The sequence below is a fragment of the Pongo pygmaeus genome, chromosome 5 (assembly GCF_028885625.2).
Source record: "Pongo pygmaeus isolate AG05252 chromosome 5, NHGRI_mPonPyg2-v2.0_pri, whole genome shotgun sequence".
Taxonomy (NCBI): domain Eukaryota; kingdom Metazoa; phylum Chordata; class Mammalia; order Primates; family Hominidae; genus Pongo; species Pongo pygmaeus.
The window spans coordinates 147,632,433-147,658,198 of record NC_072378.2 but is presented as its reverse complement, the minus strand read 5'-3'; the positions used below and the strand labels follow the sequence as shown (position 1 = coordinate 147,658,198).

At 38.6% G+C, this 25,766-nt stretch overlaps 1 protein-coding gene across 3 annotated transcripts in view; it reads right to left on the bottom strand.

Annotated features, from left to right (window-relative positions):
* The window catches only part of STXBP5 (syntaxin binding protein 5), a 185,799-nt gene extending 170,118 nt beyond the window's left edge, over positions 1-15,681 (bottom strand). Inside the window, exons 1-2 of one of the 3 annotated variants that reach the window (XM_054493506.2) lie at positions 15,098-15,681; positions 13,719-13,816 (exon numbers count right to left, since the gene is read on the bottom strand). In XM_054493506.2, coding sequence (XP_054349481.2) covers positions 13,719-13,816; positions 15,098-15,247 — 248 coding nt within the window. In that variant the 5' untranslated portion in view covers positions 15,248-15,681. The remainder of the gene's footprint in view (positions 1-13,718; positions 13,817-15,097) is intronic. The other 2 variants (XM_054493507.2, XM_054493508.2) reach the window with 2 other exon arrangements.
* Positions 15,682-25,766: the final 10,085 nt, after the last annotated feature.

Here is a 25,766-nt window from a genome sequence, read left to right as displayed (position 1 = left end):
AAAAAAAAAAAAAAAAATCAATAAGCTTCTAGCCATGCTAAGGAAAAAAGAGAGGGGACACAAATTACTAACATCAGAAATGAAAGACAGACATCACTTTAATTTCCATGGACATTAAAAGGATAATAAAGGAATACTAAAAACAAATCTATGCCCACAATTTTGATGACACAGATGAAATGGACCAACTCCTTAAAAGATATAATCTACCAAAACTCACACAAGAAGAAACAGACAATCTGAATAGGCCTGTATACATTAAAGAAACTGAATCAATTAACAGATTCCCAAAATAGAAAGTATCAGGACCAGATGGGTTGACTGGTGAATTATAACAAGTTTCTAGTCTCTTTCAGAAAATAAAAGCAGAGGAAATACATCCTAACTCATTTTATGAGCCCAGCATTACACTAATACGAATACCAAAGGCGTTACGAGAAAAGAAAACTAAGATCAATCCTTCTCATGAAGAGGGATACAAAAATTCTCAATAAAATTTTTACCAAACTGAATTCAATAATGTATAAAAAGAATCACACAGCATGACCAAATGGGATTTATACCAGGTATGCAAGTCTAGTTCAACATTTGAAAACCAATTAATGTAATCCATTACATTAACAGGCTAAAAAAAGAAAAATCACATGATTATATCAACTGATGCAGAAAATACAACACTCATTCCAGATAAACACTGTCAGTAAACTAGGAATACAGGTGAAATTGCTCAACTTGATAAAGAACATCTACATAAAAACTACAGTTAACACACTTAATAGCAAAACACTCAAAGCTTCTCCACTACAATCAGAAACAAGGCAAGGATATCCCTCTTATCACACCTTTCAACACTGTAATGGGAGCACCAGCTAATTCAATGAGCAAAGGAAATAAAAGGTATACAGATAGATTAGGAAGAAAGAAAGAAAACTTTCTTTGTTCATTGATAACATGATCAACTATGCAGCTATCAGAAAGAATGAACAGAAAAACTCCTGCAACCAGTATGTGATTATAGCAAGGTGGCCCGGATATGCAAAGTTAACATACAAAACTCATTCACACCCAGGCGCAGTGGCTTATGCCAGTAAACCCCAGCACTTTGGGAGGTGAGATCACTGGAGCCCAGGAGTTCAAGACAAGCCTGGCCGACATGCCAGGACCTTGTCTCTACAACAAATTTAAAAATTAGTTGGGTGCGGTGGTGTGCACCTGTGGTCCCAGTTACTCAGGAGGCTGAGGTGGAAGGACTGCTCAAGCCCAGGAGATCGAGGCTGCAGTGAGCTGTGTTTGTGCCACTGCACTCCAGCCTGGGAAACAGAGCAAGGCTGTCTCTAAAAAAGAAAAAAAAAAAAACATAGTCATTCACTTTCTTATATACCAGAAAAGAACCAATGGAATTTGAAATAATTAATTTGAAATTATTTGAAATTTATATTAGCACCCCAAAAAATGAAATACTTAAATATAAATCTAACAAATATGTACAAGAGCTACATGAAGAACAGCACAAAACTCTGGAGAGTGAGAATATTCTGTATGATATTATAACGATGAAAGACATGTAATTATATTTGTCTAAACACACAAAATGTACAAAGAATGAGCCCTATCATAAACTATGGACTTCGGATGAAAATGATGTGTCAATATAGATTCAATGTACCACTCTGCTGATAATGGAGGAGGCTACGAATGTTTTTGGGACACGCAGGGAGTATATATAATATCTCTGCACCTTCCACTTACTTTTGCTGTGAACCTAAAACTAAAACTGCACTAAAAAATGAAGTCTATTTAGAAAATATGTTAAAAATGAAGATAGCCACATCATCATGATAATAAGAGTAGGCAAAATTAATTTTTACTGCTTACTCAATGCTAATATTCTGCTAATCTCATTTAAGTAAAACTACAAAATGAACTATTTCTGCAGTAAAAATTTAACAAAATGCTAAGAATAGCCAAGAAAAATGTGTATATCAACATTTAAAACTAAGTCAAGACAACTGTAACATTTTACAAATGTCCAACAGTATTTGAAAATTTAGGTTGGTCAACTGCTTTTTTGTTTTAATGCGAATAAAACAAGCACCAAAACAGAAAAGTAATTGCAACATTCAGACTAATACATAATTATAGTATTCACTGGGTTGGAATAAGCCTCTAGTTACCTCCTTCCACTATTATTTTTAGTAAGAAATTTTTTATTATTTGTAAACAAATTAGAGTGGTTGAAAACAATCATTCTTAATATTCACTGTTTTGGAGTTAGGACTGTTTTTGAAGAGGCAAAAATGAATTATATTTATTATCACAGGCAATTCTTTAGAATGGCTTTTGATAGATAAATATACTTTTAAAGGAACCACTTGCTCAAACTACTATTTACTATGTAGTCATAAATAATAGTGGTCTGGGTTAAATGAACAAGAAAGAATGTAAATTCTCACATGTAAGTAAAAACAGCTTTTTATCCCAGCATCCATTCCTAGATGCCTAATGGCTAAGTTCTTTTCTCAAGTATGTTAAGTGAATTTCAAAAGAAAAATACAATATATTATAAAAATACAGTACAAAGACTGAACAGATGGAAAAATCTGTTTCAACACTTTTTTTTTCCTTTTCAAAAGACAAAAAGAGACAAATGCACAAAGGAAAACCATTTAGCAGAAAGTATTGCAATAGCTGATGCGGCCAGATTTATAGTCACCTTTGACAAGAGTGCTGCTGTGAAAAAGCAGAGGTACTGCCATCACAAGAAAAGATTATGTACTTTCAAGAAAGAGCAGGATTAAGCACTCAACAAACAACTTCACAAGGAAAAGCTTCAAAGTTCCAGACTGCACTTATTTGAAAATAAAAAACAAGACCAAACACTATTATTAAAACACCTCCAATTGTTTAAAACTTGCTGTTTAACAATAGCTACCATGTGAGTTCTAGGACTCGTCATATATCTTACAAATAACAAGCTGTATAAAGCAAACCTTATTTTTCAAATGAAGATTAATATAAAACAAAAATTATCAGCTGTTTTTTATTTAAAAACCTTTCTGGGTGAATGCTCACATTAAAATCACAGCTCCAATAAATATAAAGAAATATGCTCAGCATGTTATCATTTCATTTGTTTGTCATATATATATTTTTATATATACTTCCAAAAGAATACTAGTTGGAGAAATGAAATCAAGTAAAAATTAGCCTCATTTACTAAATAAAATTATATCTATATTTACTGCTACTGAAAAAATAATGTAAAGAGTGGTCAGTGGGCAACTATAAAATATTTTCAAAAAGTAGACAAAATTTCAGTTTCCAATGAAATTTACCACATATGTTCTTTCCAACAAGAGGCATGTAATATATCTGATTCTAAAGAAAGTGGCCAAGAATCTGAATTTTAGTCTGGGAGCCTTATGAATTTTTTTTTGTTTTGTTTTTTGTTTTTGAGATGGAGTCTCTCTATCTCCCAGGATGGAGTGCAGTGGCGCAGTCTCAGCTCACGGCAACCTCCGCCTCCCAAGTTCAAGTGATTCTCCTGCCACAGCCTCCCAAGTAGCTGGGATTACAGGCACCTGCCACCACGCTCAGCTAATTTTTGTATTTTTAGTAGAGACGGGTTTCACCATGTTGGTCAGGCTGGTCTCAAACTCCTGACCTCAGGTGATCCACCTGCCTCAGCCTCCCAAACTGCTGGGATTACAGGCGTGAGCAACCGTGCCCAGCCATGAATTTTTAAAAAATACATTATTCAATTTTCAGGTATTTTTCCCCAGTTATTTTTGACAAACATCTGTAACATCAAAGAAGTCACAATATTTTAATAAAATGCTTACATTCACTTTTATCTTTAAAGGCATCTATTTAAATGTACCTACACATATGTATATGATATTAAGAAAGATATTAAGAAAAAGCTACAACGGCAAGTATATTTTTAATTAAAATTAGGAAGTCAAGCTAAACACTTCAATAATTGAGCTAATCATTAAACTACCCTCAAAGGATGCCTAATTAAGCTACCTTTATTATTATACTAATCATAATTCAACAGAGATAACACACCTCTCACAAGATTTAAAAAAAACCTATAAAAATAATTTACCTTGATATATAGAGTTACTATGTATTATTAAAAATTACTGATTCTTGGCTGGGCACAGTGGCTCACGCCTATAATGCAAGTACTCTAGGAGGCTGAGGTGGGCGGACGGCTTGAGCTCACAAGTTCGAGACCAGCCTAGGCAACATGACAAAACCCCGTCTCTACAAAAAAATACAAAAATTAGCCAGGCGTGGTGGCGTGCACCCAGATTCCCAGCTACCTGGGGGACTGAGGTGGGAGGATCCCTTGAGCCCTTGAGCCTGGGAGGCAGAGGTTGTAGTGAGCCAAGATAGCACCACTATACTCCACCTGGGCGACAGGGCCAGACCTTGTCTCAAAAAAAAAAAAAAAAAAAAAAAAAAAAAAAATTACTGATTCTTTTTAAGACTCTTATTTGTGACAAAAGGTTAAATTTCAACTAGTAACAAGTGCTATTAATGAAGTTTAAATTAAAAATGTATTTCTTACTGAACATTCTTCTCTGTATATCCTTTAAAAACAAGTCAGGCTGAAAAACTAAGGCAGAGATTGGAAAACTTTGGCCGGTGGGCCAAATCCAGCCAACTGCTTGATTTTATAAATAAAGTTTTACTGACACACACTTATTCGTTAGATATTGTTTATGGCTGCATTTGTGCTAATATATAAGCAGAGTTGAGTAGCTGTCACAGAGACCATAAAGCCTACCATAATTTGCTATCTAGCCTTTTAATGTTCACTGACTCCTAAAGACTCAGATCTTCTTTAAATGTCTGCACACACACACACATACTCATCCACCCTATGATCCTTACTGAAGGACAGAAAGTTGATCATTTAGGAATCTGTGTGTTCCCTCATCTTGATTTTATAATGTATACACTCCTACTGTCTAATTTCCGGACTCTTGATAAAGGAGAGGATACTGGCTGATTTTGCTGATTTGTATTTCTTTGGACTGCACGGTATCTTTTCACACCCTGTAACATTCTTTGTAGTTTATTTTAAAAGAAAATGCCACTCCATATTACAGCTACAATTTCCAAAAGGTCTATTTTTAGACATTTAATGTCACATATTACTTATAAAGAAATGGCAATGTAGAAATCAAAATTTTAAAGGCTCAACCAAGAAAAAGATGGCTAAATAGGATGGAAGTGGGGATGGAATCAAACCAAAACATATATCACAAAGACAAAGACACTGGGTTTTAAACATAAGAATTATTTAAACAGAGAAAAGCTTATTCTAGACTTAAGGAATCACTAAACACATGGCCATTGTGGAACAGTGACTAGTAAGCAGTAAACTGTGTCAACAATTCTTACCCCTACCTCCTTCACCTCAGCTTACCTTCCACTCATGGCCAAAAGAAAAAAGATAAGTTACATGGTAAACAGAGCTGGTATCCAAAATTTATTTAAAAGTAAATATGAGGAAAATAAGAGATTAAACCAACCAACTAGAATTGCTAAATCTGAAAGTAGATGATGGCAATATACTTATTCAGAAATACTAAAAATGATAATACAGATATACAGAAGATCATGAAAAAGTCCTTATTTTTATTGCCACTAATAAAAATCAGAAATGTGTTCAAATTAAAGTGCAAAATAATTGTATTGTATAGAAACCTAAATCTCTCTCTACAGGAAGTCTGAGTAATTAAATTAGAAAGCACCATAACTTCTCCTTAGAATAATGTGTGCTGCATATGACTAAGGGAAGAGAAATGTATCAAGTACCTTTTGGCAGTTTTTTATTATTATAGTTTTATGAACTCTTAGCTTATTTCATAAAAATCACATCAGTAATCACTTTGTTTTGCTTCCCAAGAACTTTTGTAGAATTATATTATGTTTAAAATCTATCTTAATGCAAATCCAAATCTAAAAGGTATTAATAGTGAAATGCCCTTTTCTTTATATCAATCTGTTATACTCTTAAACAGATAAACATCTGTTTAGGTCAAACCAAAAAACTATTTCCTTATCTGCCATCCCAAAATACCAAGTATACCTTCTGATGATGCTAATATAGCAAATCAGGTCAGGAAACTTTCATTTAAACATCGAAAACAAATACACATTCTGATTATTACTAATTATTACTGCTACACTACTGATATTCTAATTATTAATTTTCTTCTTGTAGCTGGGCACAGTAGCTCATAATCTTTAATCCCAGCTTGAGCCCAGGAGACAAGCCTCAGCAACATATTACGACCCCATATTTGCAAAAAAGAAAACACACACACACACACACACACACACACACACACACACACACACATAAAATTATGTGAGCCAGGTGAGGTGGCTCACATCTGTGGTCCCAACTACTTGGCAAGCTGAGGCAGGAAGATCGTTTGAGCCCGGGAGGTCTAGGCTGCAGCGAGCTGTGATTGTGCCACTATATTTCAGAATGAAACCCTATCTCAAAAAAAAAAAAAAAATTCTTCTTGTAAATAATTGCCTCTTCCAGTGCATAAAGGTAAAGCCAAATTGATCCAACAATTAAGCTTATCTTTTATTTAGTGATACTCAAGCCTATAGTCCAGTTACTTACATGTACATGCCCAGCAATTATTACTCCAAGTTATTATACCATACAATTACCAAATTTAGTACTCAAATTACATACTAGCAATTCAAGGGAGATAGTCTCTGTAATAAATCTCTAAAGATTATTAAGATCATGTGGTTATGAACTCAATATTCTTGTTTAAGTTAATTTATTTTAATTTTACATCCTGACATTTAATAACCAAGAAAGAAGGTAAATTCTGTTAATGGTATTAAAAAAATGTCCTGGTTTCCTATTTCATAATGAGACCTTATCTGTTATACACAGAAAATGCTATAACCCACCATCTTAGTATTCAATGTGAGCTACTGTTTCAAGGAAAGACATTTGTGTTAGTTCATTCACATGCTCTTTCCTGGTCCCTTCTGTAAACAAAGGTTTACACCTGTGCTTCCACTGACTTGGATTATGAACGTAGTCAATGGACACAAAGCTGAGGGAGCCGCAATGGTATGGAGTCTAATACTTCATTCTCTTTAACAAGAACTCAGAGCAATCAACAAGAAGATCGCTCTACAGGAACACAGTCCAAAGAATTCCTAAATCCCCCACAGAAAAAGAAATTCTAAGGTCCCAAAGTTGGAAGGATTCTTGGAAATAACACATCCCAATTTCCTCATTTTACAAGAAAGGGAACTGAAGCACAGAGATTTTAGTTCACTTACACAAAATAAGTCTGAAGATTATTGGAACAAGAATCTCCTAATAATAAGGCAATTCTTCTAAAATGCCTTTAGTTTTTCCTTTAGGATGGCAAAGTTAGGTTGTAATTTCAAATGAATCATACTGAAAACCAAATAGAAAACAACGAATATCCAACAGAGATAAAAACTCATCTTACTTAAAGCAGAAAGGCTTACAAAGCACGGACTTGATTCTCCAATAGTTAACATATTCTTTTCAATTCCATGGTTTCTATCACATTTGTTTCCTTCCACAAGAAATCCATTGCAAAATAAACTGTTTCCAAGCAGATTCCATTTCTGGTTGTTCTGAAATAAATGTGCCTATTCCTCCTGCTGCGGTAGTCCATGCTAAGAATCACAACTTACAGCTGATACAGCACTTATTCTTCCTTTTATGCAATGTCCTCTTGAATGAGGAGCTAAGAGTTGAGATATGAGCTGCGTATTTCAAGCTCCTTGTTTCTCCTGCACAACTACAATTCCAAATGAACAGAACTCTTCCATGAACAAAAAGGATGGAGGAGGAGGAAAGTGGCTATGAACAAAAATGATGGGGAGGGAGAAGAGTGGATAAAAATCTGGCGTGGTGGCTCATGCAGTTTGGGAGGTTGAACTCAGGAGTTCAAGACCAGCCTGAGCAATATGGTGAAACTCTGTCTCCGCCAAAAATAAAACAAAATAGTGGTGGCACACACCTGTGTTCGCAAATACTTGGTAGGCCAAGGTAGGAGGATTGCTTGAGCCTGGAAGGTGGAGGTGGAAGTGAGCTATAATCGTGCCACTGCACGCCAGGGTAACAGAGTAAGACCCCGACTCAAAACAAAGAAACGAACAAAAAACACTGGCTAAATTCTAAACTCATTATTTTACTTTTAACTATTTCAAATGATAATCATTTCCATTTTTGTCCATGGTATAATTATGTTTTATAGAATAAAATTAAGTAGCAAGTCAAAATATTCTAATGCTATCTTGTAAGTACAGTACAGAAAGTCATTAATCAATTTAGCATTTACCGTATGTGAGAAACTTTCACATACATTATTATTACATCTAAGTAGCAATTTTGAAAACTTGTGGTTGAGAAGAACAGAACCTTTTTTGAGACGGAGTCTTGCTCTGTTGCCCAGGCTGGAGTGCAGTGGTACAATCTTGGCTCACTGCAACCTCTGCCTCCCGGGTTCAAGCGATTCTCCTGCCTCAGCCTCCTGAGTAGCTGGGATTACAGGTGTGCACCACCACGCCAGGCTAATTTTTGTGTTTTTAGTAGAGATGGGGTTTCACCATGTTGGTCAGGCTGCTCTCAAACTCCTGACCTCGTGATCCGCCTGCCTTGGCCTCCCAAAATGCTGGGATTACAGGCGTGAGCCCCCGTGCCCAGCTGAACACAACCATTTTAAAAACAAACTCAAAGAAAAGAACAGTGCTTTTCAGTATCTTTTCCTCAAAGTTTGTATTAGCTACAAAAATAAACTAAATGAAGGCCTTCCTACACAGTTGCCACTCAGTATTCGCTGATAGAAATGAAGGACCTAAAAATTAAAGCCACAGAAAAACTCTCATATTAATAATCATGTATTATAATAATAATGTAATAATCATGTATCCACCATAATATCCCTTCATGATCGTAAAAGCTACACACACACATTTTATTAGATTTAATCGTGACAATAACCTCACAAGCTAGGTAGGGTTATTATTCTTATTTAGCTGGTGAAGAACTTGGGCTAAATGCAGTGGTTCTCAACCAGGGGCACCTGGAAGTGTGTTGGAGGGTCTGGGTTGCCATATTGACAGGGGAGGCAACATGGGCATTTAGTAGGTGGGAGATGGGGATATTAAATATCCTGCAATGTGCTGGATAAACCCACAGAATTATCCTGCCTAGAAAGCTACCACTTTGAGAAACACTGACAGAAAATAAATGGACAATGCCAAACAGCTACTAATGACCTTAAATATACATTCAATAACAAAATTCTGGAAATCACCAAGGACCAGCCAAAAAAAACCAAAACAAAACAGTGAAAGTATATCAAATTCTCACACTAAAATAAGAAGTCTAGGCTACTCTCTCAATATGATAATACAATAAAAGTTAAAGATAACATAATTTCAAACTCAACATTTCTCTGCCACTTCTTTGCCAAGTTTTTCACTTCGCTTGTAATTGCCTCATTACTTGAAAAACCTTATCATCTTTAGTTACTCACTAAGATTTTATACAAACAAGTCAAGCCCTTCCCCAATTCCCATTCTGCCACCCCTGTTTTGGATTCACTTTACTACCTATATGGATTAATAATTTTCTGTGAAGTTCACTTGGTCCATTCTTTTCATCTATGATACCACTACCCCACTAATCATGCTGAAAAATCACGCTTTCTTCCTGTCAGCATCTCCTATTACATAACCATGATTCCTAACTGAACATCATGCAGATACCTCAGGTTAAAATTCAAGACCCTCAACAGCCTCCTTATTTCTCCTGCTAACTCAATTATTCCAACCAGCCTCATTAGTATTCCTCCAAACTCACATAATTCCCTTTTCCATGCTTTTGCCCATACTGTTTTCCTTGCCTAGAATAATTTTCCCACTCCTTCCTCCCTGTCATTCTGAATCCTTATCTACCAATGTATAGAAATGTTCATCAAGTGCAACAAATTTACATGTAACCTGACTTTGTGTAATGTCAGCAGAGCCCCAAATAATTCTCAAATTTCAACTGCTTATTTAGTTCCAGTCCTTTGGTTAGAACTGGAAACTTTTTGAAGAGAAGGACCACATTTTCATTTCTTTTGTATTACTCCTCTAGAATACATAGCTACTTGAAATCATAAAATTTTTCCTTGAAGAAATCATTTAATACTGCACCTTCATTTTTATAGTAAGGAAAAAAAAACTAATTCAAGGACATGTAATTATTTAGTGGAAAGAGAAGAACCAGAATTCAGGCCACAATTTATAATCTAATGTTGTCTGACACTCAAGTGCTTGTTAAATCAACTCTAAGGTAAAAAAATCATTTTGTAAGCCTGTCTCCAGCAACATTACTCTGCATTATAAAAGACAATCCATGCCTCATCAAAACAGAGATTGTCTATTTCACTGTATTTTCCACCAGTCAAGAAGACAATGAATGAGGTTCTTCGATAATAATTTGACAATTCATTTTTAAACCTCAAATTTTTACACAAGTTCAATAAACCTGAAATTCCATTTTTCTGCTCAGTCCTTGAAATATTCATATATAAAATGACCTCATTGTGTTTAGAAAAAAAATTTACTTTAAAAATAAGATCAGGGTAACCCATGATTACATTAAAGTATGAAGCAATTTGAAATTTTAGTAGTAAATCAGAAGTCTAGATAAAGACAATAACATTACTAAAAATGCCTTCATTCTTCAATCTCATATTCTCTCCAGAAGCCAAGAAGGTTTAGCATTCAGCATATTTATATCATATGTCATTTGCTATACATTAATGTAGTAAATACATTTATTTTGCCTCATTATTTGTTGTGTATTATTAAAGGATTAAGATTTTTCACAAATCCTTGTCTACAAACATTAGCTATCAGATATATCTTTCTTGTTTGGTTTTTTGGTTTTAACCCAGAGTAGATAAATCAATTTAGTAAAGTCTTCTAACATTTAGGAAGATATTCATCAGTCAAATTATATATACATTTGGAATTGTAATAGCCTAATCTTACTTCTGAAAACATCGCCTACTTTTCAGTCTGCAAGGAAAATACTTTATCTAGAAGACTATTTTCTGCTCTAATGATACCTTTTAGGATAACTGTACTACAGACTACAAGAGTCTAATATAAGAAGAGAATAAAGGATCAAAAGAAACCAATTACAATAGGAAAATATACAAAAGATCCAAGTCAAAATATACACACTTGCAGTAAATCTGCATGTTAACCAAATGTGGAGATTTGGAATTTAGGTGTCCAGTTTCAAAAATAAAAGAAAGAGACACTAACATATACCTGAAAGCACATATATGGAAAATGAGACAAAATAAAAAGGGCTTAGTCATTTTCTATAAATCAGAACCATAATAAATAAAGCTCATAAGCTCATCTGCTACTTAAACCCAACAGAAGGAATGACTAGGTGGTATTACTGGCAAGCAAGCCAATTTATCACTCTGGAATGTTCATAGAAATCTCATAAAAAGGCAAAGTAGAAAGTAATTTAGTAAATAGTTTTCCATACTTCATTCTCAGTAAGGAGGTTCTAAAAATACTTTAGAGTATAATTGCAAACTATTATTACAGGTTCACTTTTATTCACATAATATTTAACTATAAAAAGTATACCAAAACTTATATACAAGTGACAATTTAGGCCACCTGATCCTTGATTTTAACTGGCAATTAGCACTAGGCCTAACACTTTACACCTTTTGTGCCAACTTGCTAATTAATCAAATGCACTAGGGTAAAAGTGTTGTCTAAGAATCTGGTTTTATAGAATCAGCCTTGCTGGTGGTACTCACTTACAATTATACTAAATTATAAAATGGCTAGATTGGCTGTTACAAGAAAAAAAGGTTATTTACCAAAAGAATGTCGAGATCACACTGGGAAAACAATAAAACCTAAACTCATTTTACAGAAAAGCAAAATAACGGAAAAATAGCTGATTTAATTCAACTTTACTTTCCTTCTTCTAGTCCAGTTACGAAATTCTCTTGTTGGGAAAAAAAAGAAACTGCTTTCAGTTCCAAAGAATGCATCTAGATCCAACGCTGTACTAGTCTCGTCACTACAGAGTTTTGCTGAACACTCAGGGCCCACACCCACAAAATAACTTCATTCCCATCTTCACACAACAATCCTAAACTAGATGGTCTTGATCATTGAGTTCAGGAATAAAAATATCTAACAATTGAAGCCAAAAAATATTCTGGTCATAACTATCTAGATATTTGGGCAAGAGCACATGAGACATACTTCTCAGAAATTAACAGGTTCAGATCTAGCCTGGTCAGATTTTGTCGTTTATAAAGGTATGACTGTGTAGTATTTACTATGTATAGTAGACTTCATTTAGTAACACAGTTCAATAGTCCATCCTAAAACTTCTATTAGCATTTTGAAGATAGTACATTAAGTCACAAATAAAACTTGAGGCATTATCTTTATATATATATATATATATCTTTATATGTATCATATAGTACTTCTTTGAAATAATGACTTTAAAATGTAAGTAAAATGCCTGGCACATGTTTAACTCAAATGCAGGTTCCCTCGCTCCTTCTCAGGAACCAGAAAAATCTAAAATATAAAGGGGTAAAGCTCCTCCCCTCTCCTATATTTCTTTTCTTTTTTTTTTGACAATAGTAATGTCTATTGAGATCATCTAGTAATTTTTTTTTCTATTTATCACCAACACGTTACTCATTAATATGCAGGAGGTAGATATCCTACAGATGGATGAATCCAAATCTTAAGTTTAAAAATAAGAATATATTTAGGTTAAGTATGTTTCAAAGTCACAGTAAAAGAAAACACATTTCAATATAAAAATAGAAAGTGAGTCGTCTGTACTGTTCTCACTAAAAAATTATCTTGAAAAAAATCTTTTGAAGTATTTGAAAAAATGATAAAAACTGATAAAACTAATATAGTTCATACATAACCAGGAAAAGTAATTCTTTCTATACTAGTAGTTTAATGTATAGTAACCTAACAGTTTTTACAAATACATAACAAATGTAGACTATGAGAGAAAAAATATATCAAGAGAAAAAATTTATCCCCATGCATTTTTCAAGAAAATGCTCTAAAAACTGGTAGAAATGTTAACCATTTATAACTATTCATAGAAAATTAATTTGCTACACTCATCTTCTGCTAATTGTTTTTCCACACGGACATGCCAAAAACAACTAAATTCAGATTGAAATCCAATCTCTAATTTATTAGAATAGGTCATAAGTTCAATATCTACCATGCATAATATTTTTAAAAGTACTGTCTCTAAACGTCATCCTTAACATACCCCATTCATCAGACCAACAGTATATAAGCAGATATATTTTTCCTTAGAAACTTCTATCTCCTTACAAATAAAATAGTTATTATAAAAAAACTTTAGACCTCTATTTGGATATATGTTTAGCTACTATAAACTAAGAGCTGAGAAACATCACAGCAGTATATAAGCTGAATTATAATCAAGGGAAAAGCCAACACATGATTTCTCATAGTATATATCTGATCACATCAACAGGAAAATAAAAATTTTCTTTGGAACTATATCAGCAACACAGAAGGACTGGGGAGAACAAAGTAGAAGTTAAAAAATAAAATTAAAGAAAGGATACAGCCTTAAAGCACCAGTCTGAGTTCCCACTGCCAGGATCTTCTGCACAGGATCAAAGGCCAGGGCTGAGGGTTGATAGGGAAATCCATGGCGAACAGTCTAGGGATGGGCAAGTGACATCACAGCAACCAAGGCAGCAAGCGAAATTTTAAAATAGAAAAGTCAATAGAGGCGTTAGAATTTAGAACCACTACCACCGATGCAAAACACATACACATGCACTTACTGCTTTTGAAAAAATAAGTGAAACCTACATTAACAAAGTTATTCACATAGAACCTGAAACAAACAAAAATCTAGTCCAGTGATATACTTTAATTTCGCTTTTCCATAATACTGGTATTCCATAGAAGAAAATCTTTTATTAATATTCTATACTATTACATCCGACACCAGATGACCAAAGTTTGCAGTGGTCCAAAATTCTGTAAACCCATTAAATGCAATTCATACTTTATTTTGGCAGTATTCATTTCATCATTACTTTATTTGGATGCTAACGCAAGTACTTCTAAGGAAAAGCTGTCATATAATTACTTTAGTCAAGCATTCAGTAGAGCAATAATCAAACCTCTATCCCAACATTTTACACTTGTAACAGAATGAAGATGAGTACAACATATATTTTTGCAATTTACTATTAAGGCCATAATCATTTTAGGGCATTAGACCTATATATATATATATATATATGCACACTTTTAAGAAACTCTGACATACAAATACATGTCTATTTATGAGAAAGGCAGGTATTAAAACCGAGGCAAGTTTGTGTTTCTCATTAAGCAGCTGGTGAGTTAATTCGCTGCATCATTCTTTCTGAATTACAGAACGCTATGGCAATTATCGTGCCATTAACAGGCAAAAATCTCAGTACTTTTTAACAAACATAATGATAAAAGGAACCCTGTGATTTCATATCGTAAGCCACTCACACCACATTTTAAGGGAAAAGTGATGAGCAAAGGTGTGGTAAAACAGGTTTGGCTTTTTGATAAACAACATTCATTAGACACCGTTTCCAAAGGAAACTTCGAAGTTGGTGAATCATATTAAAACGCTTGGATATAAAAGCTTCCAGGTTATTACTGGCAGTATCAGAATACTAATTAAAGGTCGGATAATAGTTTGAAGCAACCTTGAACTGACTGCTGCATGTGCAAAGGGGAGACAGAAAAATCAACGAAAAGGAGTAAGGTATCAATCTCCAAAATAACCCACCGAAGAAACGTTTGCCAGGGGAGAAGCGAGCCTTTTATTAGAGTTATTATTATTATTGGCGTTCTCTTCCCTTGCATTCCCATGTAAAGCCCGAGTAGCCCCCTTAAAACAACCCCAATTTTTCAATGACGGCGTCGCGGGGCTGCGCGCTCCGTTCACCTTGCAGAGCTGAAAGTGCTCGGACTGGAGCGTTTCCTGGATCTCCGGCTCCCGGTTCCCAGGCGGATGCTGCTGCTGCTGCTGCTGCGACGCCGAGGACGAACCGGCGGTCAGGCCGTCCAGCACCTTTCTGATGTTGAATTTCCTCATGGTCTCGGAGGGGCTCCTCCGCAGCCCGGGAGGGGAGGCACAGGGGGTCCCCGGGCGGGGGAGACCACCCGGGGCCGAGGGCAGCTTCGACCGCGGAAACGGAGGAGTGGGAGTGTGAGGGCAAGGAGGCAGCCGGGGGGAAGCAAAAGATAATCCGAACAGGAAATACTGCGACGACCAGAGCGGCGGCCGCAAGAAACCTGGGCGGCGACCCCTCTTCCTCCGAGGCCGCCGCTGCTTGGCGCGGCTGCTGTGGCGCCGCTTCAGCCGCCGCCGCCGCCTCCTCGCTCCGCGGCCCGGCAGCAGCAGCAGCAGTGGCGGCGGCGCCCGAGCCCGCTCAGCCCAGCCTCACCTGGCCGCGGGCGGACTCTGCGCCGCGCCGCCGCCCCGGCTCGCCCCCGCCGCCGCCACCGTCGCCGCTGCGTCCATGGCCCGCGGCCGCGCCGCTGCTCGCCCGCCCCGACCCCGCAGTCCCTCGGCGCGTCCTCCGGCTCCTTCTCCTCCTGCCGGGGGTCGCCGGCTCTCTGTCCGCGGCCGCCGCTCGGCCTCCCCGCCGCTGCCCGCCCGGCCTCGCACACAGGGCGCCTGGGGTGGGTCCCCGCGCTGCCTGCCTCGCTCCGCCTCGCTCCTCCGCTGCTGGATCTGCCCGCCCTCGCCGCTCCCGAGCCCGGCTGCGTTCCTCAGGCGCCGCCGCGGCCGTCGGCTCTCCCCGCCCAGCCGCTCCCCCTCGCCTGACAGGGCGCCTCGGCACACGGCACCAACGCCCGCTCCGAGCAGCAGCGGCAGCCGCGGTTAAAGCGCGGGCCGCGGCGGTGGCGGCAGCAGGGCCTCCCCGGAGCCGGGCTGCGGGACCTGCGCATGCGCGCCGCAGCCCCGTTCCCCCACCCTGGCCCCGCAGGCCCCCAGCCCCCCAGCCGGAGCGAAGCTGGGGCTTAAATTATCTTCTGCGAAAATCCCAGACGCTGGCTAAATTTCTCCCACCCTAGTCGAGTTGCCAGAGTATGCAGCTGCTTCTCTTGCAGCTGGCATAGTAAAAATGTTGACGACTAACAAGCAGCAGGAAACCTTTCTTTCCAATTCAGTCATTACAGCAGGGGTTGATGCTTTCTCGCCGTTAATGGGGTGCACGCTCCTGGCCGCTGGCTGCAGTATTATTGTTCTTGCTTTATTGACGGGCTTTGTTTTTGTTTGATTGGATTTGAGTTTTGAAAAAGAGCGTCTAGACAACGATATGTCAGTGGCAGGAGGATGATGGACTCAGGTACTAGGAAAAGGAGAGAAACCTAGACGGGAAAAAACGGGTTATTTCCTACAGCTGTTACTGTTGGTGGAACGTGTCTGGCCTTAGCAGTTAGCTGCTGGGATGGAAGAGGCTGCCAGCGGGGAACGGCTCCAGGGCCGGTGTCAGCCCCGGCCGATGACTCTACCCCGCACCCAGCCCCTCGCCGGGGAGGAGCGCGGGTGGCAGGAAACGCCGCGCTGCCACTATTTTTCAGAACCTTCAATCCGCCCTGACGCTGATGAGCCACTCAGTAATCCCCTGGGAGCTTCACTCTTGAACGGGGAAAGGGGGATAGGACGAAGTTTTTGCTCAGATCTTTCCGAGGCCACACTGCCCATCTCGCGTGAATGCTTGGAGACAAATGCCTGGCTCAAGTTGGAAAAGACAGACAGAGACTGTGCCGGGGAAACCCCCCGGAGAGTGCGTTCAACAGGACAGGTGGACGGAAGCACAGGTACTTGATTAGGAAGGATGTGGAAATAGGAAAGACGTAAGGAAGGAGGGAAGTGCAGGAAGACTAATCCTAATTCAGGGAGAGGGGGACAAGTTCCTGGCGAATGACTCCTCGCTCGCTCTGGTCTGCGGAAAAGCCACGGAACCGCCACAAAGGGTTTTTTTAAGTTCCAAACCTGTCAGAAGCACCCGCCCTCTTCTTTGTGATTGGTTGGGCTCCCTCTTTTTAGGGAAATTCCCGTCACCCTATTGGTTGAGTTAACCAGCATTCAAAAGCAGTCAGCGAACCAACTACGACTGGGCCCAGGGATTTCGGGAAATGTAGTCCACTCTGCAGCTTCCGCATCCCAGGACGATGTCTTGCATTTGGAACCTACAAAATTTTGATTTGTCGTTTAATATTTATTGAATTAGTTGATTCACTGGGTGCAACGACCAAGAAAACAAATTTGAGGACATTCTTAAACTATTTCCAAGTGGCTCTGAATTTTTTATTAATTTAGTTCTCTAACATTTTGTTGTCAGGCGGTGTGCTAGGTACTAAAGACACGAAAATGCAATTCTTGCTTTCAGCAAGCTCACTACGGTCTAACGGAGACTACTTTTAACATAAATAGTAATTGTAAAACGATGTGATGACTCCAATGATGAAATAATGAAGGAGGACGACAGAGGGCCACTTAACTGACCAGGAAGGCTTGGACAAGGTGACGCCCACCATAGATCATGCCGGATAAGGAGGAGCAGACCTAGCGAACAGGAGGCAAAGACCATTGGAAGACAATGGGGAAGAGAGCCTCAGAATTACCTTGAGAGCTTTTTAAAAATACATCTGATTCCACAGGGGGAAATTGCAAAACAGACAGACCACAACCCCATAGAATTGTATGATCTGCCTTTTTACTTACCTAGGTCTAAAATAAATCTATTGGACAATTTTTCATCATTGGATTATAAAACTTTCTAGAAAAAAAAAGACAACTTCTTGTTGAGAGGCTTTGCGGTGTAGTGGGAAAATATAGGCTTTGTTGTCAGCCAGCCATGAACTTCAGTCTAGACCATGGTAATATGTGTAATCTTGGGCAAATTTTAAATTTTTCTAGGGATCAGATTCCTCAGGTTTAAAATAAGATTAATACCACCTTCTTCTTAGAAATTTATGAGAATGAACTGGAGGGGGAAAAGAAAGAATATGAAAAGTTTGTACTACATTGCTTAGTACTCTGTAGACACTCAAAAATGTCAGTTTCCTATTCTATCAGGGTCCTTGAGGTAAAGGGGACTTCAAAAAGTCACCAATTTAAGCCAGTTTCCTACTTCTGACTCTAGAATGTTCGTTTTTATTTCTATACTCTATCTTTTCCATCAGGTTATGAACTCATTCTGACATTCTCAAAATTTCAGTTCTTAGTGGATACCTGGAATTTAAGATGGATATAGCTTACCTTTGTGAACTTGCAGTCCATCCTCTGTGCTCAGAGACATGGGGACTTATCCAAAAATCCAAATGGCCAAAACCAACAATGGCCCAAAATAACGACCTTTATTAAAGCAAAGGTAAAATAATCGATCCTCAAACTCACGGTAATTCTTATATGTCAGTTAGAATTAATCAATTTGTTTTTTCAAATTAGAACTGAAATTTTAAGAATTTTATTTGGAATTAATTAAACATTTTAAGTTTAGAATTAAATAAATTAAAATAAATAATCTATATTATTCATTTTTAAATTGAGCACAAAACAGAATTTTACCCATCATAATTTCTCATAAAAGTTGTTTTTATTTGCTTTATTTGAATGAATGAGTAAGTATGTTGATTTCAAGCAATTCAATAGCTTCTGCCTTTAGGTGACATTCTCCTGAATGAAATTATTTCTTACCTGTTTGAAGAATGGTCCATAAGGTGATGATGTAATAGTATACCACTGACAAATTATAAATATGTATCTTATATTTAGCTGAGTCAAGGTGGCACTAAAAAATATTCTGCCAACACAATGAAAATAAAAAGACAACTTTTTAAGAAAACAAAACTACACATACACTAAAAGAATGTTAGCATATGAAATTGACAGGCACAGAAGACTAAAGACCAAGAATTCATAACATTTCTGAATCTATCAGTCCTCATTATCCAGTTTAAAGGTTACCAGACTAATGCAGGCCCTGGTACAGATCGCAAAGGTAAGCTGGATGCTGATTGAGATAGAGAAGGCAGAAACTGAAAATAAACATTTTAATGAGAAATTATTTAATGGCAAAAGCTTTCTGGAAAGTAGAACAAATCTACCTCACTTGCTAGCATTCATTTTTATTGACTTAATTTCAGTTTATTGAGTCCCGAAGGATGTGTGCATGACAATAATTAATTCACTACATAGTTTAATAGAATATTGAATTTAAATTATTTGGAAATTGCAGCACAGATGTTAATTAGTTGGTTTGTCTAGTTCAAGCCACCTTTTCTGAATGGGTTCCCTAGCTCCTGCTAAATGACGGGCCTGGGCAACTCTGTTTTAATCAGGTCCCCCTGTTTCCTGGTCCAAACCACTAGGATCTGAGACTGAAACCAGAAATAAGGCAAGCCAACAGTTCATCTTCTGGGAATTTGGAATTGGATTACAAAATTACAAATTAATCTGAACGAGGAGGAAGCCATGTTGTCCTGCTGAGTAATGTGTTTTATTTCCTGCACACCACAGCTGAGTGTACCCACTCTTAGACAGAACTTGGGAGGATGGAGCAGACACAGAGATGACAGAGAGTGACCACCAGTGACCCAAGGAGGTTGAGAGTAGAATCTTGATTTCTGACTTTCTAGTTCCCGAATCTTATTCTTTATGGAAACTTGAGACATTCTTTCCTTGTTTTAGGTGATTTGGTTATACTTCTGGTTTTTGCAATCAAATATTCTGATAGCAGTTTAGATACAACTTGCATCTAATTGTAAAAGAAAGTAGAGATCATTGCAGCCATCTGTCACTCGCCATTTTTACCTTCTACTGTCAGTTCTTCCTACAGTGAAGAGATGGCTGCAATAATCCAGCAAGGGGTTGGTGGCTTGGACCACAATGGTTAAAAGTGATTGTAGTGCACAGGGGGTTGGATTCGGGATTATATTTTAATGGTAGAGCCAAAAGGATTTGCTGATGGTATGGGGGTATCAGAGACAGGAGAGGTAAATATGATGCCTCGAGTTTTGGCCTGAGCACTTCAAAGTGTGGTACTACAATTTCATTTCCACAATTGTGACTCCTAAGTAATTTCTGTTCACCATTTGTTCCTCAGTGGACTCAACAAATATCATTAGCTAAATGCACAAGACTCATCTGAGAACAAGCAGAATCCACTATATTATGATTTTTATTTTTTTAAGACGGAGTTTCACTCTTGTTGCCCAGGCTGGAGTACAATGGCGTGATCTCAGCTCACCCCAACCTCCGCCTCCTGGGTTCAAGCAATTCTCCGGCCTCAGCCTCCCCAGTAGCTGGGATTACAGGCATGCACCACCACGCCTGGCTAATTTTTTTGTATTTGTAGTAGAGAGGGGGTTTCTCCATGTTGGTCAGGCTGGTCTTGAACTTTTTGTATTTTTTTGATGCCAAGTCTCACTCTGTCACCCAGGATGGAGTGCAGTGGCGTGATCTTGGCTCACTGCAACCTCCGCCTCCCAAGTGCAAGTGATTCTCATGCCTCAGCCTCCTGAGTAGCTGGGACTACAGGCATGCGCCACCACACCTGGCTAATCTTTGTATTTTTAGTAGAGATGGGGTTTCACCATGTTGGCCAGGCTGGTCTTGAACTCCTGACCTGAAGTGATCTGCCCACCTTGGCCTCCCAAAGTGCTGGGATTACACATGTGAGCCACCACGCCCGGCCCATTGTGATATTTTATAAGCTCTGGCGTTTCTACAAAAACAGACTAGGCAGATGTTAGTGAGCCTTCACTATTGCAGAGATTATCTCTGTAATTTAATATTTAATATTATTTGTAAGGGTGTAATTAAACCATAGACGAAAATGTCTAGACAAAGATCAGAAAGTCCGAGTGAAGAGAAAATTCCAGAAGTGCAAAACAAAACTAATAGAACCAAATGTACAGTTAAATGTAAATTAGTAGGCATTAATATATAATATGAGTGAAAAATAACATCAAATTCTAAAAACCTAGACCCTGATCGGGCAATCAGAAATTGCTTGATACATCCTCATATATTTCAAGTGCTATTTCTACAATGGGAACGGTATTTCTAAAATGGGAACAGTATCTGAGGTGAGAAATAATGCTCCCACTATTCTTAATTTTAATATTTTAGGATTTGAATATTATTGTAAATACATTGAACATTTTGCTAAACTTTTCCCAAAGGGTTTGCTTTTCTTTTCAAATAACTCATTAAAATTTGATTTGTGGACTAAAGAGCAAGCAGTAAAGCTTGCTCCTTATGGAATTACTCACAGCTAATATACTGTGGTAATGGAATAAGCTTGAAACAGCAGTATAAGTTAATATTTTGTTCCTTCCTCACCTTCACTGCCTCCTTCCACTGCATCCTGCATTCCACCCCTGGATTCACACCTATATATATATATTTATATATAGACAGCGACTAATTGTATATCATATGACTTCTAAAAAGTATTCTCAAAGGGCAGGCCAAGCACACCAAGTTTGATTTTGAGGGCTCTCACCCAGGCTGGAGTGCAGTGGCCCAATCTCAGCTCATTGCAACCTCCGCCTCCCTGGTTCAAGCGATTCTTCTGTCTCAGCCTCCTGAGAAGCTGGGATTACAGGCACCCACCACCATGCCTGGCTAATTTTTGTATTTTTAGTAGAGATGGGGTTTCACCATATTGGCCAGGCTGCTCTTGAACTCCTGACCTCAAGCAATCCCCTCAGCTTGGCCTCCCAAGATGCTAGGATTATAGGCATGAGCCACAGCGCCTGGCCATCTTTTTTTTTTTTTTTTTAATTAAAAACTATGCAGCACGCAAAGTAGTACTCTTCATCTGAAAAATAGGTCAGTAACTAAATACCAGCATACTAATAGAAAACTGTCTGCTTTTTCCCCTCAGAGAGAGTTGCCTGACAGGGCAGCCCAGTGAGACAGTGTTAATTGAGACCGATGTAACAGTGCCTGCCATCGTAGGCCCTGGGGCTGTGTCACCCGTCTTAGTCACTGAACTGTGGAACATTTAGATGCAAACTCTTTTCTTTCTGGTCAACCCTAAAGATTACCACATAAGAAATCAAAAAGGACCAAAACAAAAACCTTAACATAAGGAGAGTGGGAACACTTTCTCTAAAGACCCATCAGAGCCAAGAGAATCATATTAATACTAACAATGAAAACATGCAAAGTATGCTAATTAACTCTTAGAAGTTTTTTTGCAGAAGGTAGGAAAGCATAGTCTGTATCCATGGGATGGAGTTCCTCCAAATAGGACTAGGTATCTAGTTTTAAACTCAGAATGGATTTTTTTAAATGTGTTTGTAGGAAACACTACACACTTTGTCCAAAGGTAATGTGCCTGCAGACCTAAAACTGGAGTACCTGCTTCCCCCAGCCTGGGTCAAACAGCTTCCATTTTGGGGTAAATTTCTGGCCTCCTAACTACCTTTAGGCTTCCGGATTAGCTGCTCTTTTTTATGGCATTCTGTTGTTCTATTTTCACCCTTCCCTAATCCCAGTTCCACCTTTAGTAGCCATCACACTGTTCCTGATTCTATGACCAATGGCACAAACTAAGTTACTTTAGGAATGCAATTTTTTAATGCAAAATCTCCATTAAATTACCTGGTAACATGTTAGTAAACCAAAATGTTAGTAAAATGAACATAAAAAATATGGACTATACCCCAAATAAAACTGGGCCTTTTAATTCTCAGCATACTCTCTCTCTTTCTCTCTTTCATGCAAACACACACACACACACACACACACACACACACACCTAGCTGCAAAGCCTTGGAGAGCAATTTAGATATTGTTTTAATTTGTTAAGGCCACTTTCGAAGGAAGATAAAACACTTAGCATAGAAAAACATCCTCTGAATTCTCTTCACCCTTTTATCAGCTTCCCCACCACCTTCTACCCCAGTTCAAAGCAGTTTTTCAAATACTCCTCCGCCACCCCCGTGTCCCTCTCTCCTCGGAAAGCCCAGCCTTTGCTGGATAGCTTACTTGCTCTCTCCAAATACCCTCTCATCTCACCTCCTAGACTGTTCTGTTCTATATATTTTCTTATGTAGCACTATCTACTCCCTTCTCCCTGACACTCAGCTGATAGCCTTAGCTAATCAGGAAGGGAAAAAAAGGTGAATAGGTCAGAAGCACTAAGAACGAATATTCTTTACAAAGGAAGGACAAGCAATGTAACTAATTACACTTTGGTATTTTAGTTCCAATCTATTCCTGGCCCATAAATAAATCGAGAGAAAAAAATAATCATGATGTTGGGGACACAAAATGATTAAAGTCTATAAAGCGAGGGAGGGACGGAAGGTAATAGTGTTAGTGCAATTTCCAAGATAGAGGATCAAAAGTCTGAATCTTAGTGTTTGTTTACCTGCCAGCAGGGTGAGCATTAGTATTTCATCCCACAAACATTAACCGCGGGCCTACTATGTGACAGGTATCTTGCTGGATGTTGTGGGGAATACAAACATGATTCAACTTGGTTTTGGTAACCAATAGGATGGCAATTTAGTGGTAGGGAAGCAGAGTCCCCGAAAGGTAAGACAAACCCAATGTCAAAGGCATGTTTTTATTCTCCTGAGGATAATTACTCTGTCTCATTTCACACTCTGTAGAAACACTCTCCCACTGGGCATATACTCATCACCACAGTACTTGGTCCCAGAGCATGGGCCTCCAAGGATAGAACTCTTAGGGTTGGAAAACGTGGAGGGTGGAGGAGGCAGGTCCCTGAAATCATTCAATCCCTTGTTACTCATTCAGAACCTCTGACTACTCCCACTAAATTTCATCCGGGTCAGCATGACCCAAATATTTCTACCAAGACTTAATCTCCTTGTTCAACAGGCCCCCAGTACAACTTCCTTTCCTTGGTTTCCTCATAACCGTAATGACGGTGTAACTTCAAGGTGTGGCTTCATAATTAAAGTAAATGGGGGTTTTCACCTTTGCATACAAGATAGTCACTATTCACCCTTCAGCATGGCGTGCCATGCCTCTTTCGATTTTTGTTGTGATAAAATAAGCAATGATCCTTTCATTCCAAGACTATAGGAAGAAAAAGAAAAGGGATACCAGGCTGTTTCTTTGCTTCACATCATTTTTTAGCAGCTGGATATGACTGCACTTTTGAGAAGAAAGTGAAAACAAGGTAGTTTGAGACTATCAGTCAACCAAAACCATTTTTGATTAGGGCCAATAGATTTTTGAGGGTAAAGGCAAAACCGTGAAGATTTTAGTGACACTGTGGGTTACATCTATCGATGAGTCACATTCTCTGCCCTGTGTTATTTCAAATGATTCATATTTACTTTTCAGTCATGAAGTTTGTTTTTTCTAACTTAATATAGGATGTGTCCAGTGACCTACAAGAGCATCCAAATTTAGTAATCTGTAGTTTGCCTAAAATGTGCATATCATTGATACATAAATTCCTAGGCAGTGGCTGCCTCTTAAGCTAGAAATGTTCTGCTTATTCATGATAAGAGGGTTTGTTAAATTCAGGAAATTGAGGAGGAAGTTCCATGAGAACATTATCATAGTTTACCAGTCTAGTGGTTTCCTTAAAGAGGTGTCTCACTGCAATTGAGACATAGAGGAGAGGTACCCACCCGGTGACAATATTGGTGTCAATGTGCTACCTACTTCAGTATTTGTTTTTTTGTTCAACTATTCAAATATTTGCTACTGATGCTCACTGTTTTGTATTTCTATTTCTTATGTCATGACATAATAGTGAGGTCTCAGACTGCTAAGACAGACATACCTAGATCCTGTTGTTAGCAGTGGTGAGTCTGTATGGGTCTGCAGCAGCTCAGTTCTTGCCTCTTCAGAGGAAAGAATTCAACTGAGGGGCATAAAACAGGTAGACCGAGGCAAGTTTTTGAACAGGAGTTCATTAAGAAGTTTTGGGCCAGGTACAGTGGCTATCCCAGCACTTTGGGAGGCCGAGGTGGGCGGATCACCTGAGGTCAGGAGTTCGAGAACAGCCTGGCCAACATGGTGAAACCTCGTCTCTACTAAAAATACAAAAATTAGCCGGGCATGGTGGGGCATGCCTGTAATTCCAGCTACTCAGGAGGCTGAGACAGTAGAATCGCTTGAACCTGGGAGGCGGAGGTTTCAGTGAGCCGAGATCACGCCACTGCACTCCAGCCCGGGCAACAGAGTGAGACTCTGTCTCAAAAAAAAAAAAAAAAAAAGAAGAAGTTTTAGAGCAGGAATAAAAGGAAGTAAAGAACAATTTGAAGAGGGCCAAACAGGCAACTTGAGAGATCCAGGTGCCTGGTTAGACCTTTGACTTCAGCTTTTACACGTTGACATGGTTCTGGGCTTTTGCATCTCCCTTCTCTTGATTTTTCCCTGAGGCAGGCTGTCCACGTGCACAGTGGCCTGCCAGCACTTGGGAGGTGAGCATGCTCAGTGTGTTTACTGAAGTTGTGCACATGCTCATCTGAAACGTTTTTCCCTTACCAGTTGAGTGTTCCTAAAGGAACGTCATATACCATAGACCACTTAAACACTGCTATTTTGCCTCTTAGTGTGAGTGTTTGAGCCCACTCAACCAACTCCTGAGATCTTA